Raw genomic sequence first — 15,130 nt, 5'->3', positions numbered from 1 at the left:
CAGGCGATGAGCGGCCCGATGTGGTGCCCGACAGGCAGGGGTCCGGAGGCTGGTAAGATGTCGGCGCCCACGGGCCGCACGTGTTGTGAGTGGAGCAAGGTGGCGGGGCCCACGGGCCACACGTGGTCTGAGGAGAGCTAGATGCCGGCGCCCACTGGCTGCACGTGGGCGGTGCCGGGACAATAGCGGCAATTGAGCGGGCCTGGCACACTGCAGCAAAATGTCCCTTCTTGCCACAGGCCTTGCAGAGCGCGCTCCGTGCCGGGCAGCGCAGCCGAGGGTGTTTTGTCTGTCCGCAGAAGTAGCACTTGGGTCCCCCGGGGTTGGTTGGCTGCCGCGCGGTGCAGGCGTGGGGTTGGCTGAGGGCGGTCTCTGATGGGGTCCACGATGGGGTGGCTGCTGGTGGGGTCCACGATGTACAGGGGAGTGGGCCGTGCGGTCGGGGACATAAGCCTGAACGTTACGTGAGGCGACCGTGAGCGAGAGCGCTAGTTTCTTGGTCACCACGAGGTCAAGCATGGCCCCTTCTAAGCCTGGCAGTCACAGTCTCTCACCAGGGCGAGCAGGGCACGCCAGAAATCTTCCACAGACTCACCGGGAAGTTGGTGCCGCGTGGATAGGAGGTGCCTGGCGTAGATCTTTTTGGTCTGCTGAGCGTAATTCTCCTTCAGTAGCGCCATTGCCTCTGCATAGGTAGGCGCGTCCTGGACGAGGGGAAAAACGTTGGAGCTCAGCCGCGTGTACAGAATCTGGAGCTTCAGTGCTTCTGAGATTGGGTCTGGCGCAGACCCGATGTATGCTTCAAAGCAAGTTAGCCAATGTTTGAAGTCCTTTTTGGCGTTGTCTGCTTGAGGATGCAGCTGCAGGCGATCCAGCTTGATGTGGAGGACTATCTCTGAAAAATCTCTGTGTAATAAATTGATGCACTATTGTCATGTGAGGGTACCTTTAAGAAATGGATGTTTAAGCAAGTACCTTTAAGAAATGCAGTGATGTCAGAGTGTGGGTGGAGCTGGGTTTTAGTTCAGCCATTTTGCAGTTTTTAGTTTCAGTTTGAAAAGAGCTTGGTGTGTGTCTGTGTTTGCAGTGAGCTGGATGTGCTGTGATCTCTGCCATGAAAGACTATCTCTGGATCATTTGGGTGATTTAAACTCATAATAGTAAAGCCTTTAACCTGATGCGTTTCTGTTTAAAGTTATTAAGTCTCATGGGTGTTGAAAGGAATAACTGAAGGATTATTTAGTGTAATATTTTCGGGGTTATCTTTGAAATAAGGGGTGTTAAGAGATCCAATGTTTATTTAAGAGGTTAAGTTGAGTTCATGGAATAAATATTGTTTTGTGTTTAAAAACCCACGTGTCCATAATTGTAATCCCACACCTGGAGAACAAGCCGTGAGCTCGGAAAAGCAACAAATACATTAAAGGGGGAGGTTGGTTGAACACCATGATACATTTTGGGGTTCTGAAAACCCCTCTCCCATAACACTATCAATTACGACGAGACGAGAGTAGAATGTAATCGAGGCTTTATTACACAGATGTGTGGCCTCCTACAGCAGCTTATGAAATGGCTGTTGTTCAGAGAGCACACACATTTATACTCCGCCTCCTGGGCGGAGCCAGCAGGCAGGGATCTACCCCCGTACCTGTAGTACAGGGGCCTTACTGTAATACCCATATATACAATATAATACAACAGTGGTGACTACCACACATCCCTCTATCCTCCCCGTCACTTTGACCCCGAGGCCTTCCCCAACTTCATCTCCCTAATACTGTCAATCACCTCCCTCAGCCCAGTGGCTCCTCCAACGCCTGCCTCCTCTCTTCCTCCAACCTTGGAAACTCCAACCGATCCAGAAACCGTCCCAACCCCCATTCCTTTCCATTCGGCTCGACCCTGTACAGCTTCTCATAATGCCCCTGATCACCTCATTTATCCTCCCCGGCTCTTACACTACCTCCCCCTTCTCTGTTTTCCTCCTTAAAATTTCCCTGGATGCAGACTGTCACTGCAGCTGGTGGCCAGCATACGACTCGCCTTTTCTCCACATTCATATTGCATCCCTATTGCCACCTGTAGCTGTCCCACTGCCCTTCCCGTCGTCAACCTATTGAACTGCCCCTGTAACCAATTCCTTTCTGCCAACAGCACTTTAGTGGGGGCCCCAAGAGCATCTCCTGTCCAGCTCGACAATCTCGTGCATCAACCGTCCATGCTCCTCCATCCTCCTATCTCTCTGTGCCTTGAAGATGATTTCCCCTCGGAATATAGCCCTTAGCGCCTCCCAGGATGTGGCCACCAACACCTCCTCGTTCTGATTCAGTTCCACATAATCCCCAATCGCCGAACTCACCTTTTCACAATGTCCATTACATGCCAAAAAAACCGAATCTAGCCTCCATCCCAGCCTCTGCACTTGCCCCGAGCTGAGCCTCACCTCCAGCCAATGTGGTGCGTAATCTGAAATCATGATTCCCGCATACTCTGCCCCCACCCCACCCCCCCAACACTGCACGACTCAGCACAAAGAAATCAATTCTTGAATACACCGTAAACATGCGTGGGAAGAAGAAGTACTCAACAAAATGGCCACCCCTGCGACTTTGAGTCAAACCTTGAGTGAAATGCTTGTCCCACCCATCCCTTCACTCGGAGGTGCGTCCCCTGTAAAAAGACCACCTCCATCTTCAAACTCATCAGGTGTGCCAAAAACTGACACCTGTTAATCGGACGTTCCACGTTACAATTCTTACCAGAGGCTTAAGCCTCCACTTCCCTCTACCGTCTGCCATCATCCCCCTCCAGCTCTGCCTTCTAATACCACCCTAAACAGTGCCTATCCAAGATGCCTCCCCCCCCCCCCCTCCCCATGACCACGCTCAGTCTCACTTTGCCAGATTCCCCCATTTGGTATCAAATTTTGATGTTGTTCTTTGCACCCATATAATTAATGTACAAAATAAATAAGACTACTTCAAACTAAACATATGACACATGTAAAACATGTGAAACACCACTCACCGTATTTACATTTCTTATCTTCTCTGACCCCATTTTGTTCCAACTATTTCTATATCCATGTAGCTATATTCATTTAATCATAATGTTTTCTGCTTAATGCTAATTTGTAAATGTGGGAGAAACCAGTTGATTACAAAGGAGGATGTTAGTTATTAGTAAAGAAGGTTCTGGGAAGCACTGATACCCAATACTACCCTGAATAAAATAGGAAAGAAAGTTTTATTTACACAAACGATATGTACACTACCCAGTAGATCCTATTCTGATTGGTGCCTTGCTGGCTGACCTTTTATACATTGGGTAATTGAGATACCCCGCCCCTAGTGGGGTAGTTCGTATACCGCAATGAACACGGGGAAGACAAATATTCCCACCCCATAGGTCCCATGCAGGGTATTACAGTTACAGTATGACATATTTCACCACATTCTCAAGGGCAATTAGGGAGGTGGAATAATTGCTGGTTTAGCCAAGGATACCCACAACTCATGAATTAATGTAAAAACAATTTTTAAACTCATGAATAACATAATTTTAAAGATAATGAAGGTACATACCTCTTTAGAAAACTCTTGCCGTGATTTCATGTGAACATTGCCACCAAGACCTCTAATCAGACTAATTATGAACTGCCCACGATCCATACAACCATGAAGGTGGGACAAACCATTCAAAACAGTTCCAACAAGACTAGTTTCTACCACAAAGTCATTCTGGAAAAAAAAAGTGAGTTTTTATTTACTTTGAAAATCAATGATCCACATAGCTTATAGAATCATAGCATTTACAGTGCAGAAGGAGGCCCTTCGGCCCATCAAGTCTGCACCAGCCAGAGCACACTACCCAAGCCAACACTTCCACCCAATCCCAGTAACCCCACCTAACCTTTTTTGACACTAAGGGCAATTTAGCATGGCCAATCCACCTAACCTGCACACCTTTGGACTGTGGGAGGAAACCGGAGCACCCGGAGGAAACCCACGCAGATACGGAGAGAATGTGCAGACTCTTCACAGACAGTGACCCAAGCCAGGAATCAAACCTGGGACCCTGGAGTTGTGAGGCAACTGTGCTAACCACTGTGCTACCATGTTGCCCTAAATTCAAATTTTTACTCTCAATTTATTAGGTTAGTACTGAATATATTAATTTTTTTATAAAATTAGTGTACCCAATTAATTTTTTCCAATTAAGGGGCAATTTAGCATGGCCAATCCACCTACCCTGCACATCTTTGGGTTGTGGAGGTGAAACCCACGCAAACATGGGGAGAATGTGCAAACTCCACACGGACAGTGACCCAGGGCCGGGATCGAACCTGGGACCTCGGCGCCGTGAGGCAGCAATGCTAACCACTGTAGCACCGTGCTGTCCTGAACAGAATTTATTAATTCAGGCCAGTGATATATTTGATCAGCTTCACTGATAACAAATAATACTTGAATATTTTGTTCAAAAGTTTACAGCATTTCCCAAAATTTTCTGTTTCTATTGATCTTGGTGCTATTTTACAAACATACCAGATAATGTAGAAACGTAGGACATGAGAAAAAGTTTCTGGTTAGTGTTTGATCAGTTTATTTTTTAATTGTGCAGCAGGTATTGGTACATTGCTTCTATTTCTTGTGATCTTGCACTGAATCAAGATACGTTAAAAATTCAACCGTGTGAGTTTTATAAAAAGTTTTCCGGGCTGCTGGGGCCGCTCCTGGTAAAGGCTTTTAATGAGTCAAAGGAGCTGGGAGTGTTCCCCCCAACGTTATCGCAGGCATCGACTTCCCTTATTTTGAAGTGGGATAAGGATCCCGAGAGCTGTGGCTCGGAAAGACCAATCGCCCTGTTAAATGTAGATGTGAAATTGCTGGCAAAGATCTTGGCCACACGCATAGTGGATTGTGTTCCGGCGGTAATAGGGGAGGACCAGACGGGATTTGTTAAGGGACAATACCTGACGTCCAACATTAGGTGGCTCCTAAATGTAATAATGATGCCTGCGGAGGGGCACGAGGTCGAGGTGGCGGTGGCCATGGATGCTGAAAAAAACCTGTGATCGAGTGTAGTGGAAGTACTTGTGGGATGTTCTGGGAAGGTTTGGGTGTGGGCAGGGATTTGTGGATTGGGTCCGGTTGCTATATCAGGCACCGGTGGCGAATGCAAGGACAAACCCGGTTCGATCAGAATATTTTAGTCTGTGCCTGGGGACAAGACAGAGGTGTCCATTCTCCCCACTACTGTTTGCCCCGGCCAAAACGCCTTTGGCAATGGCGCTGAGAGCATCGAACATTTGGCAGGGATAGTGAGAGGGGGTGTGGAACATAGGGTCTCGTTTTATGTGGATGGCTTGCTCCTTTATATAACAGACTAGTTGGGGGGAATTGCAGGAAGTATGGGGATATTGGAGGAATTTGGTCGGTTCTCAGGTTACAAATTGACTATGGGCAAGAGTGAGGTTTTTGTGATCTAGACAAGGGGGCAGGAGAGGAGAGTGAGGGAGATGCCGTTAAAAGTGGTTGGAGGTAGTTTTAGGTACCTGGGGATTCAAGTGGCAAGGAACTGGGGTCAGCTTCATAAACTAAATTTGGGCAGATTGATTGAGCAAATGAAAGGGGACTTACGTAGGGGGGACGTTCTCCCGCTGTCACTGGCGGGGAGGGTACAGGCTGTGAAAATGACAGTCCTCCCAAGATTGCTGCTCGTGTTTCAGTGTCTTCCAATCTTCATCCCCATGGCATTTTTTAGGAAGATGAATGCGGCAATCTCAGGTATTACATGGGCCGGGAGACCCCAGAGGGTGAAGAAGGTCCTTCTTGAACGGGGGCGCAGGGAGGGGGGCTTCGCCCTTCCGAATTTTATTAATTACTACTGAGCAGCTAACATATCGATAGTTAGGAAATGGGTACTGGGGGAGGGGTCGGTGTGGGAGCGAGTGGAGGAGGCATCTTGCAAGGGCACGTGTCTGAAGGCTTTGTTAATGGCACCTCTGCCGTTCTTGCCGGCTCGGTACTCCACAAGCCCAGTGGTAGTGGCAGACCTGAGAGTATGGGGGAAATGGAGACAGCACATGACACTGGACGGGGCATCGGTGCAGTCACCAATTTGTGATAATCACCCATTCGCTCCAGGGGGGGCTGGACCGGTGCTTCAGGAAGTGGCAGCGGGCAGGGATCGAGAGATTTGGGGACTTCTTTATTGAGGACGGTTTCCCAAGCCTGGAGGAGCTAGAGGAGGAGTCTGAATTACCAGGTGGACATCGGTTCCGGAACCTGCAGGTACGGGATTTTGTCCAGAGGCAGATCCCGAGGCTTTCCTCGCCTCCCACTAAGGGGACTACAGGATAAGGTGTTGTCCAAAACAGGGGTGGGGAGAGGAGGGTCTCGGAAATATATAAGGAACTGATGGAGTGGGAAGGGGGTCCCAATTGCGGAGGGGAAGAGGAAGTGGGAGGAAGAGCTGGCAGGAGAGTTGGAAGTCGGGTTATGGGAGAAGGCCCTGAGGAGAGTCAATGCATCCTCATCATGTGCCAGGCTTAGCCTGATCCAGTTCAAGGGGTCCACAGGGCTCATGTGACTGTGGCCCAGATGAATAGATTTTTCGAGGAGGTGGAAGAGAGGTGTGGGCGGTGTGGGGGAAGTCTTGCGAACCATGTACATATGTTTTGGGTGTGTCCGAGGCTGAGGGGATTTTGGCAGGGTATTTCAAATGTCATGTCAGAGGTCCTGGAAGGGAGGCAATATTTGGAGTGTCGGAAGGGAGACCGGGGGGGGGGGGGGGGGGGGGGGGCTAGAGAAAATTAAGTTTGCATTCATGGGTTCATTACAGGGGTTCACTCGGAGGTGGCAGCCGTTCGTCAGCTTGTAGTTAGGGTTTAGGGCTGGGGGGATTTGGGTGTGTTATTGTGGGTTTTTTGCGTGTATTGGATCTCTGTTGTTTAACAGAAAATGTTAAAATTAGAAATGCCTCAATAAAATATTTTCTAACAAAAAAAAAATTGGAACATGCAAGCAAGAGAGCAGAAAGCTGTCACAACTGTACACCATTGCTGCTAGAGAACAGGGATGTTATTTCAAGTTTAGTCCTCATTATTTCATTAAAATTATTTCTCATCTTTATAACTAACACTGAGCCTATCACCGTTCCTTCGTTGTCGTTGGGTCAAAATTTGAGAACTCCCACCCTAAAAGCACCATGGCTGTAGCAACACCACATGGACTGCAGCAGTTCAAGAATGCAGCTTACCATTTTAGTAAGGTTCAAGGACTCAAAAGTAAACAATATTCATTTTACAACAATACATGAGTACCAGTAGAACCCCACCAGGTACTCTCTCCTGTCAGTCGGTTCCAGACTGGCTGACCTTTTATGCAAGTATGGGTAAGCTACCCCACCCCTGCAGGGGAGCTCATAATCATCAAGGAGCACAGGGAAAACAATCATGTCCACTCTGTATGTCCCGTGCAGGTTATTAGCACACTGTTGTTTCACAGCGCCAGGGTCCCAGGTTCAATTCCTGGCTTGGGTCACTGTCTGTGCGGAGTCTGCACATTCTCCCCGTGTTTGCATGGGTTTCTTCCGGATGCTCCATTTTCTTCCCACAATTCCCGAATGACATACTGTTACATAATTGCGTTCGGCGAGGGGGGGGAGAATCCCCAATGATGCCAAAATTGGGGGCGGCGCCACTTTCACAATGCTCCCCCCTCATTACCTGAGGCCCGCCCCGCGATGCTCCACCCCCGATCGGCCGAGTTCCCGACGGAGTGGGACACGTATGGTCTCACCCGTCGTGAGCTTAGCGTGGCGGATGTGGACTCAGTCCGGCGCAGCCACAGTCGAGGGAGGGCCGATCCACGGGCAGGGATTGCTTCATTCGGGGCTGGAGGCACTGTGGTGGGGGCGGTCCGGTATGTGCGAGTGGCCGAAGGGGGTTACTATTTTTGTGCTCCGGGTCCGTGGGCTGAATCCGCCATGAACCATCGCGTGTCCGCTGCAGGCCTTCGCCGTGCGAATGCGCGCCATGGACCCGGCAATGCTCCGGACCGGACCGTATCGGCAACTAGAGCTTGGAGCTCTATGCTGCCTGGCTGCAACCCCCCCCCCCCCCCCCACCCCCCTCGGAGCAGGGAATCTGGCGCAAAACACCACCGTTTTCACACCGGTGTGGCGACCTAGTCACTCGTCACTCACCCAAATTTGCAGCATGGTACAGAAGAAAAAAAAAATCAACATGGGGAGGTGGCTGAGCTGGATAGCTTGCACGTCAACAGCTCCAGGTTTACTCTCATCACCAATTTAATAAGGCTCGGGGAGTTCAAAGTAAGCAAAAATATTTACAATTATACACATAGAACTCTTATCCTATCAGTCGGTTCCAGACTGGCCGACACATTTATACAAGTACAGGTAAGCTAACCCGCCCTAGCGGGGGAGCTCATACGTCTCAAGGAGTGCGGGGGAAACTTGAATCCCCACAGCATATGTCCCATGCAGGTTATTACAACCACTCCTTCTCAACGGAAATTAGGGATGGGCAATAAATGCTGGCCTATCCAGCAATGCCCACACCCTGTAAATAAATAAAATTAATAATTTAGCTTTCAAAGTGCAGAAATAAAGCTAAACTCTGGGTGATAGATGTAATTAGTCACAGCAATTTTGAAATAGTGTACATTTTTACACGTGACTAGCCTTTAATATTGATTAATACAGGTTCATGTAATGCATATTAATGTATGTAAATAATGAACAATGTGTTCAGCTTTTGAACGCTGGGAACGATTGGGACCACCATAATGATAATTTCCAGTCCTATACATCCCAATATTCCCAAAAGAATTAGCAATACTAAACTGCACTGGTCTGTAGGTGCATTTGTATCATTAGTACCATTAACTTTCAATTTGTGAACCTACAACAATTGGTGAAACCCTGAAGATAAAGGTGACATCTTTTAAGATCCAACAGCAGTGTAATCCTCCAGCTTTCAGGGACTTTCCTTCTACCAGCTAAAACATCTGGAGGCACGAAGTTGGTTCTGTTTATCAGTGAGTTCATGCCACAGCATAAATCTGCATGTCATGAGAATACATGAATCAGTAAGCTGTGCCACAACTGAAACTTTATATTTTTTCCCTCCAAGTTTACAATAGGAAAAAATTATTTGAAAATGTCAGACAACTTAGAAGAGTTCAAGGAAACTCAAATTTCTTACATTTGAACTAAATTATCAACTAGTGTATTCAACACTGGAGCAAATAGGTCTAAAAGAAATGGAACAGCCAATTAAAGGGTTGTAAATTGCCCATTGAAATGACAAGTAGTCTCAGGTAATATTGATGTCTGCTTTTCTGCCTGTCTGATACTCAAACTCTCATCTGTACTGTCATGATCTCAGTCAAGACCAGTAACTGTGTTTAAGAAGAAATCCAAAATCCCAGTTATTTATTAAAAGAATGATCCCACAAGATCCCATGGTTTAAAATAAAATATTTTTACTGTACAAGAGTTAAACAAGGCAAACACTAAATGCTATCTAGAGTAAGTATTATATATTCAAAAACCCAGAGTCAACATAAGTTAAACACAAATTAACAAGTAAATTGTGGTCAATTATAAACTATAAATTACACATTAAATTACAGATAGAGCTAAGACAGATTTTATGAATTGGCTCGGCAGGCCACTCAGCATATATGTCATCAATCTCAGTCCTTCAAAACTCCTTGTTCCTCTTGAAGATTTTCAGCTCCTCCTCTTCGAGAATTAAGCTTGGTCTCCAGGCAAAAGCAGCGTATAACCAAAACAAGTCCTACGTGTATGGTCCAGCTCAGTCCTCTTCAGCCTGCCTGTTGTGGACAGCACAGCGGCTAGCACTACTGCATCACAGCTCCAGGGACCCGGATTCAACCAACCTTGAGTGACTACCTGGGTGGAGTTTGCAAGTTTTCCTTTTGTTTGCGTGCCTTTCCTCCAGGTGCTCTGTTTTCATCCCACAGTCCAGAGATGCGCGGGTTAGGTGGCAGGATTATGGGGATAGGATGGGGTGGGCGAGGGAGTGGACCTAGGTAGAGTGCCCTTTTGGAGGCTTGGTGCAGACTCAATGGGCTGAATGGCCTTCTTCTTCACTGGAGGGATTCTATAAAACTGCACCGGGGGATCATATCTGAGCTCTTATGGTGCTTTTAGCTGCTTTCAACCAGTTTCAGTCACCCCAGACGTTTTGGTTTCCAATCTCAGTTTCAGTCTAAAGTTTCCTTTTTCAGTTTTCCTTTTCAGTTTCCCTTTTCAATTGAAATGAAATTAAAGTCGCCATATCCCAGAGGATCATAGGCTGCTCTCCCCTTTGAGAGAGAGTTGACTGATAATGATTTAAACTGAAGGTCACCAGACCTCAGGGACAAGTTGAGAAGGTGGGGCCTTCTTGGTAACCTCAGCTGATATGGGAATTGAACCAGTGCTGTTGGCATTGCTCTGCATCACAAACCAGCCATCCAGTCTACTGAGCTAACTAACCTCCTATACCTATTGCGGAAGTAAGTTTTGGGCAGCACGATAGCATAGTGGTTAGCACAGTTGCTTCACAGCTCCAGGGTCCCAGGTTCGATTCCCGGATTGGGTCACTGTCTGTGCGGAATCTGCACGTTCTCCCAGTGTCTGCGTGGGTTTCCTCCGTGTGCTCCGGTTTCCTCCACAGTCCAAAGATGTGCAGGGTTAGGTGGATTGGCCATGATAAATTGCCCTTAGGTTAGGTGGGGTTACTGGGTTGCGGGGATAGGATGAGGTGTGGGCTTAGGTGGGGTGCTCTTTCCAAGAGCCGGTGCAGGCTCGATGGGCCGAATGGCCTCCTTCTGCATTGTAAATTCTATGATTCCTTTTTCAATTACCATTTGTCTATAAAAACACAAGCTTTGAAAACACAGATTCCATCACTTCCAGACAACTGTTCCATTTACTGTCCTGGACAACCTCCCACCCCACACCATTCGTCAGCTTCAACCCATCTAATATTGTACTGCCACTAGCTTTTGCTAATCCATTCGACTGACAGGGCTAACCCTAAAACAGACTCCAAAATTTCCTCAGACAATAGGGAAGCTTGATAGTACCTGCTCAACAATTCACACTAATTGCATTCAAGAACATGAATGCAATGCTGTGAAAGAATTAAGAGTTAAATCACAAAATAATTACTTAACAATACAAATTTTGAAGGTTACCTGCTTTGTACAAGATAATTTATAATGGCCACTCACCTGTTTCAAAACCCAGTTCAAACACTTCTCAAAGTAGTCTCCTATCCAGCTTTCCAGATTGCTCCGGCATTCATCTGCCTGGTTTCGTAGCCAAGATTTCACCAAAGAATTTACATCTGTATCTTCATCACTACAGTGTAAAGAATCAGAAACAAATTTAGGCTTTGTGATTTTTTTTTCTAAAACAAATCAATTTACTTCATTATTCTTTTATTTTTCCAGTGTTAACATTTGTCATTTAAATTTTGGTGAAATCTAGCAAATAATGTCAGTAATTTTTACATCTCTCAGTGTGATATGGCCAATTATGGGGTGGATTCTCCATTGCCCGATGTTGGTATTGCGATTCCAGATCGGGCGGAGAATAGTGGGTCAACTGAAAAACAGGATCGCCGGCGGGCCCAAGACCCATTGCAATTCTCTGCCACCTGTCTCAGCGAACTGCCCACCCTGCACCAGTGGGAACTTGTAAATCAATGTTAAGCATGCATATGCATCCAATTAACATGCTTGAAGCCCAGATCTCCCCCCCCCCCCTGTCACCATGATGCTCCAACCCCCTCAACAGGAAATCTAACATGCGGGCTTTGGTGCGAGGTTGCCCTGCTGCGTGGAGCCCAAGGGCGGGTCAGGGCACCTATCAATCACTACCATCAGAGACCACAATCAGACCCCTCCATCTGAGGCCTCCATCAGACATCTCCCAACAGTCACCCCTGCCTGAAAGCTGAAGAGTAGTCAAGGCAGTACAGTGAAAAATCTCTGCATTTTCACTTACCCTTTCTTAACATCTGCTGCCTCAGACAAAAGTCTTTAAAGCAGCATCTGTTACAAGTGTCAGAGGTTTCCTCAAATGTCCAGAACTCTTGAAAGGGCTTCAAATCCCCTGCCAGCCTTTGAAATGCAAAATGACCATTCAATTTCCCACAACAACACATTTCACTAGCCCAGTGATTGACAGTTTTATTGGTCTAGACACGTGTAGATTGTTTATTTACCTTCCCTTAACACTTGAATGCATCTCCATTCCCTTGCTTTGATGCTAACCAAATGTTTATAAACACTCTCGCTGTGATTTACAGGTCCTCATCACACCAAAAGCAGTTAAGTGGTTTCACTTTCTCTTTTACACGGCAGAAAGCACTTAGATCCTTTTGAAGCGGTGATGAGCTGTCAATCATAGCAAGAGTGTTAATAAACATTGTGGTTAGCACCAAAGCAGAGTATATGAGATGCATTCAAGCGTGAAGGAAAAGATGAACAAACAATCCAGCAGGCAGCTGTGCCTGACTCATCAAATTGTGAATCACTGGTGTGACTGATAGGGGGTCTGATAGGGGACTCTGATTGGGATTCTGATGGGGTCCCTAGTGGGAATCTAAGGTGTGGGGGTGGAGGGATATTGGTTGGGCCGCCCTCATGTGTTAGTCCTGTGGTGGGGGGAGGATGCCTCTTCTCATCACCAGGGGGCGGGGGGACAGGATTAGCATTTTAGGAGGAGGGGGGCCTGCCGCCAGACCTCGGGATCGGGCGACCTGCTCAAAATGGCGGGCCGATTCTGTGATTCAGACAGAATCCAGTGAGCTATCCACCATGCATATAATTGCATGATTAAGGAGAAAGCTCGTATCTGGGCCACACTCCCAGTGCCAGTGAAGACAAGTCCTGTTTCTCCACTGCCAGGAGCACATAAGCCTGGATTCTCTGTTCTGAAGCCGATGTGTTCAGTTAAGTTGAACGAAAATAGGCGGGAAGTTTTTAAACAGGCAAGTGTGAAATACTAGAGATCACTGAACTGACAAATGATTTCTCCTTTGTTTTGTGAAGTCAAGGAAAACAAAGGTCATGATTAAGTTGGTGATACACTTCATTATACCTCCAGAAAGTATTCAAAATCTTGTTGTGGAAACGTTGTTTATTAAATGGTTGCGGAGAAGATTTCCATTATGTTTCAAGTTGAATTCTACTATATTTCTTCTCACTGTATCACAGAATTGTTAAAGCAAAGAAGGATGAGCCCATCCAGGCCCCCCATGATTTTGAATACGTCTATCAACCCTCCTATCAATCACTCTTCTCCAAGGAAAATAATGCCGACTACTCCAACCTATCAATGCAAATGCAGATCCTCATCCCTGGAACTATTTTCATGGATCTCTTCTGCACTCTAATGCCTTCACATCTTACCTAAAATCTGGCACCTACAAGAGTACAACTGGATGCAATAGGTCATTTGAAGCTGAACAAGTGTTTTATATAAGTATAACATAATCTCCTTTTTTTTGTACTCTATGTTCCTTTTAATAAAGCCGAGGATGCTTTATGCTTTATTAACCACTCTCTCAACCTGTCCTGTCACCTTCAATTACTATCACACGTATGCACCCAGGTTATATTACATCGTCTCTGTGTTCTTCCTGTCTCTGTGTTCTTCCTCTCAAAATCACTTCACACAACTCTGCATTGAATTTCATCTGCCACTTGTCCACCCATTCCATCAACCTGCCTATGTCCTTTTGAAGTTCTACACTATCCTCCTCACAATTCATACTGCTTCCAAGTTAATTTCACCCGCAAATTTTGAAATTGTGTCCTGTACACCAAGACTTAGGTCATTAATATATATCTGGAAGAGCAAGGATCCTCTTGCTCTAGGATCAAGAGGATCCTAGAGCAAGTATCCTCTAGGACCACTGTGGAACTCCACTATAAACCTTCCTCAAGCCCAGAAAACATCCATTAACTGCTACACTCGGTTTTCTTTCAACAGTTCTTTCCTAACCCACAACCTCCACCACCTAGAAAGACAAGGGCAGCAGATGCATGGGAAAACCACTGTCTTCAAGTCACACAACAAGCCATTCCTTCGTTATTGCTGTGTCAAAATTCTGGTACTCCCTTCCTAATAGAACTGGGGTGTTCCTACAACACATAGACACAGCATTTCAAAAAAACAGTTACTACCATCTTCTCAAAAGCAATTAGGGTGAGGCAATAATGCTAGCCGAGCCAGTGAAGCCCACATCGTGTAAACAAATCAAAAAACATCAGGCCACTTCACATCCATGTTGTTGCTGTCCCTTTTGTTCCATGAACTATAACTTTGTTCACAAGTCTGTTGTGTGTCATGATATGCACTCATGCACATAATGAGATACAGACAGGCAGTGACAGACACCCAGTACAGCCAATCAACACTGTCCTGTATGAACAGGTCAGAACACAACCAATCACGAGGCAGAACACTAGAAAGTGGTCTCCCACTATAAAACACACGAGGCATCAACACTCCGCCTCTTTCCACTGGTGACAACTGTAGTGACAATCAGGGTGTATATATCAGTTAGCACCTTCTACACATGGCTCAGAGCTAGTCTGGTCTAGTTAGTTATAGTAAGCACACTTAGATTAGTAGAATGTCAAACCCACAGCGAACTGTGTGCACTGCTCAGCAAGTTCAATAAAGCGTATTGAACTAACATCAAAGTTTGGAGTCTACTTTCAAGTACAACTGCATCCAGTTGCAGTCCGTGTTACCCCAGGGTGATTAACACAACACTGTGCAGTACTTTATCAAATGCTTTTTGGAAGACCACTACATCAATAGCATTTCCATCATCAATCCTCTCTACTAACTCTTGCCGGCTTTCCTCAGTTAACCCACATTTGCCCAAGTGGCTTTTCATTTGTTCCAAATTGTTTTTTATGCCTCCCAAACACCAAAGTTAAATTGACTATAGTTGCTGAGCTTTCTCATACACCATTTTTTGCAAAAATAAACCCCACTCTTTTTAGCTCTTGACAAGAGCAGGAGTCAGAGATTCAAGGTGTTACACATTAGAACAATTTCCAGC

The 15,130-nt window shown here is 46.3% G+C and overlaps 1 protein-coding gene across 3 annotated transcripts in view; it reads right to left on the bottom strand.

The window, feature by feature from the left end:
* Positions 1-15,130, bottom strand: part of dync2h1 (dynein cytoplasmic 2 heavy chain 1) — an 866,357-nt gene that overhangs the window by 598,688 nt on the left and 252,539 nt on the right. For all 3 annotated transcript variants that reach the window (XM_072476728.1, XM_072476730.1, XM_072476729.1), the window contains exons 41-42: positions 11,277-11,406; positions 3,585-3,740 (exon numbers count right to left, since the gene is read on the bottom strand). In XM_072476728.1, the coding sequence (XP_072332829.1) occupies positions 3,585-3,740; positions 11,277-11,406 (286 nt within the window). The remainder of the gene's footprint in view (positions 1-3,584; positions 3,741-11,276; positions 11,407-15,130) is intronic.

The sequence above is a fragment of the Scyliorhinus torazame genome, chromosome 15 (assembly GCF_047496885.1).
Source record: "Scyliorhinus torazame isolate Kashiwa2021f chromosome 15, sScyTor2.1, whole genome shotgun sequence".
NCBI lineage: Eukaryota > Metazoa > Chordata > Chondrichthyes > Carcharhiniformes > Scyliorhinidae > Scyliorhinus > Scyliorhinus torazame.
This window is presented reverse-complemented; position numbering and strand designations above follow the sequence as displayed.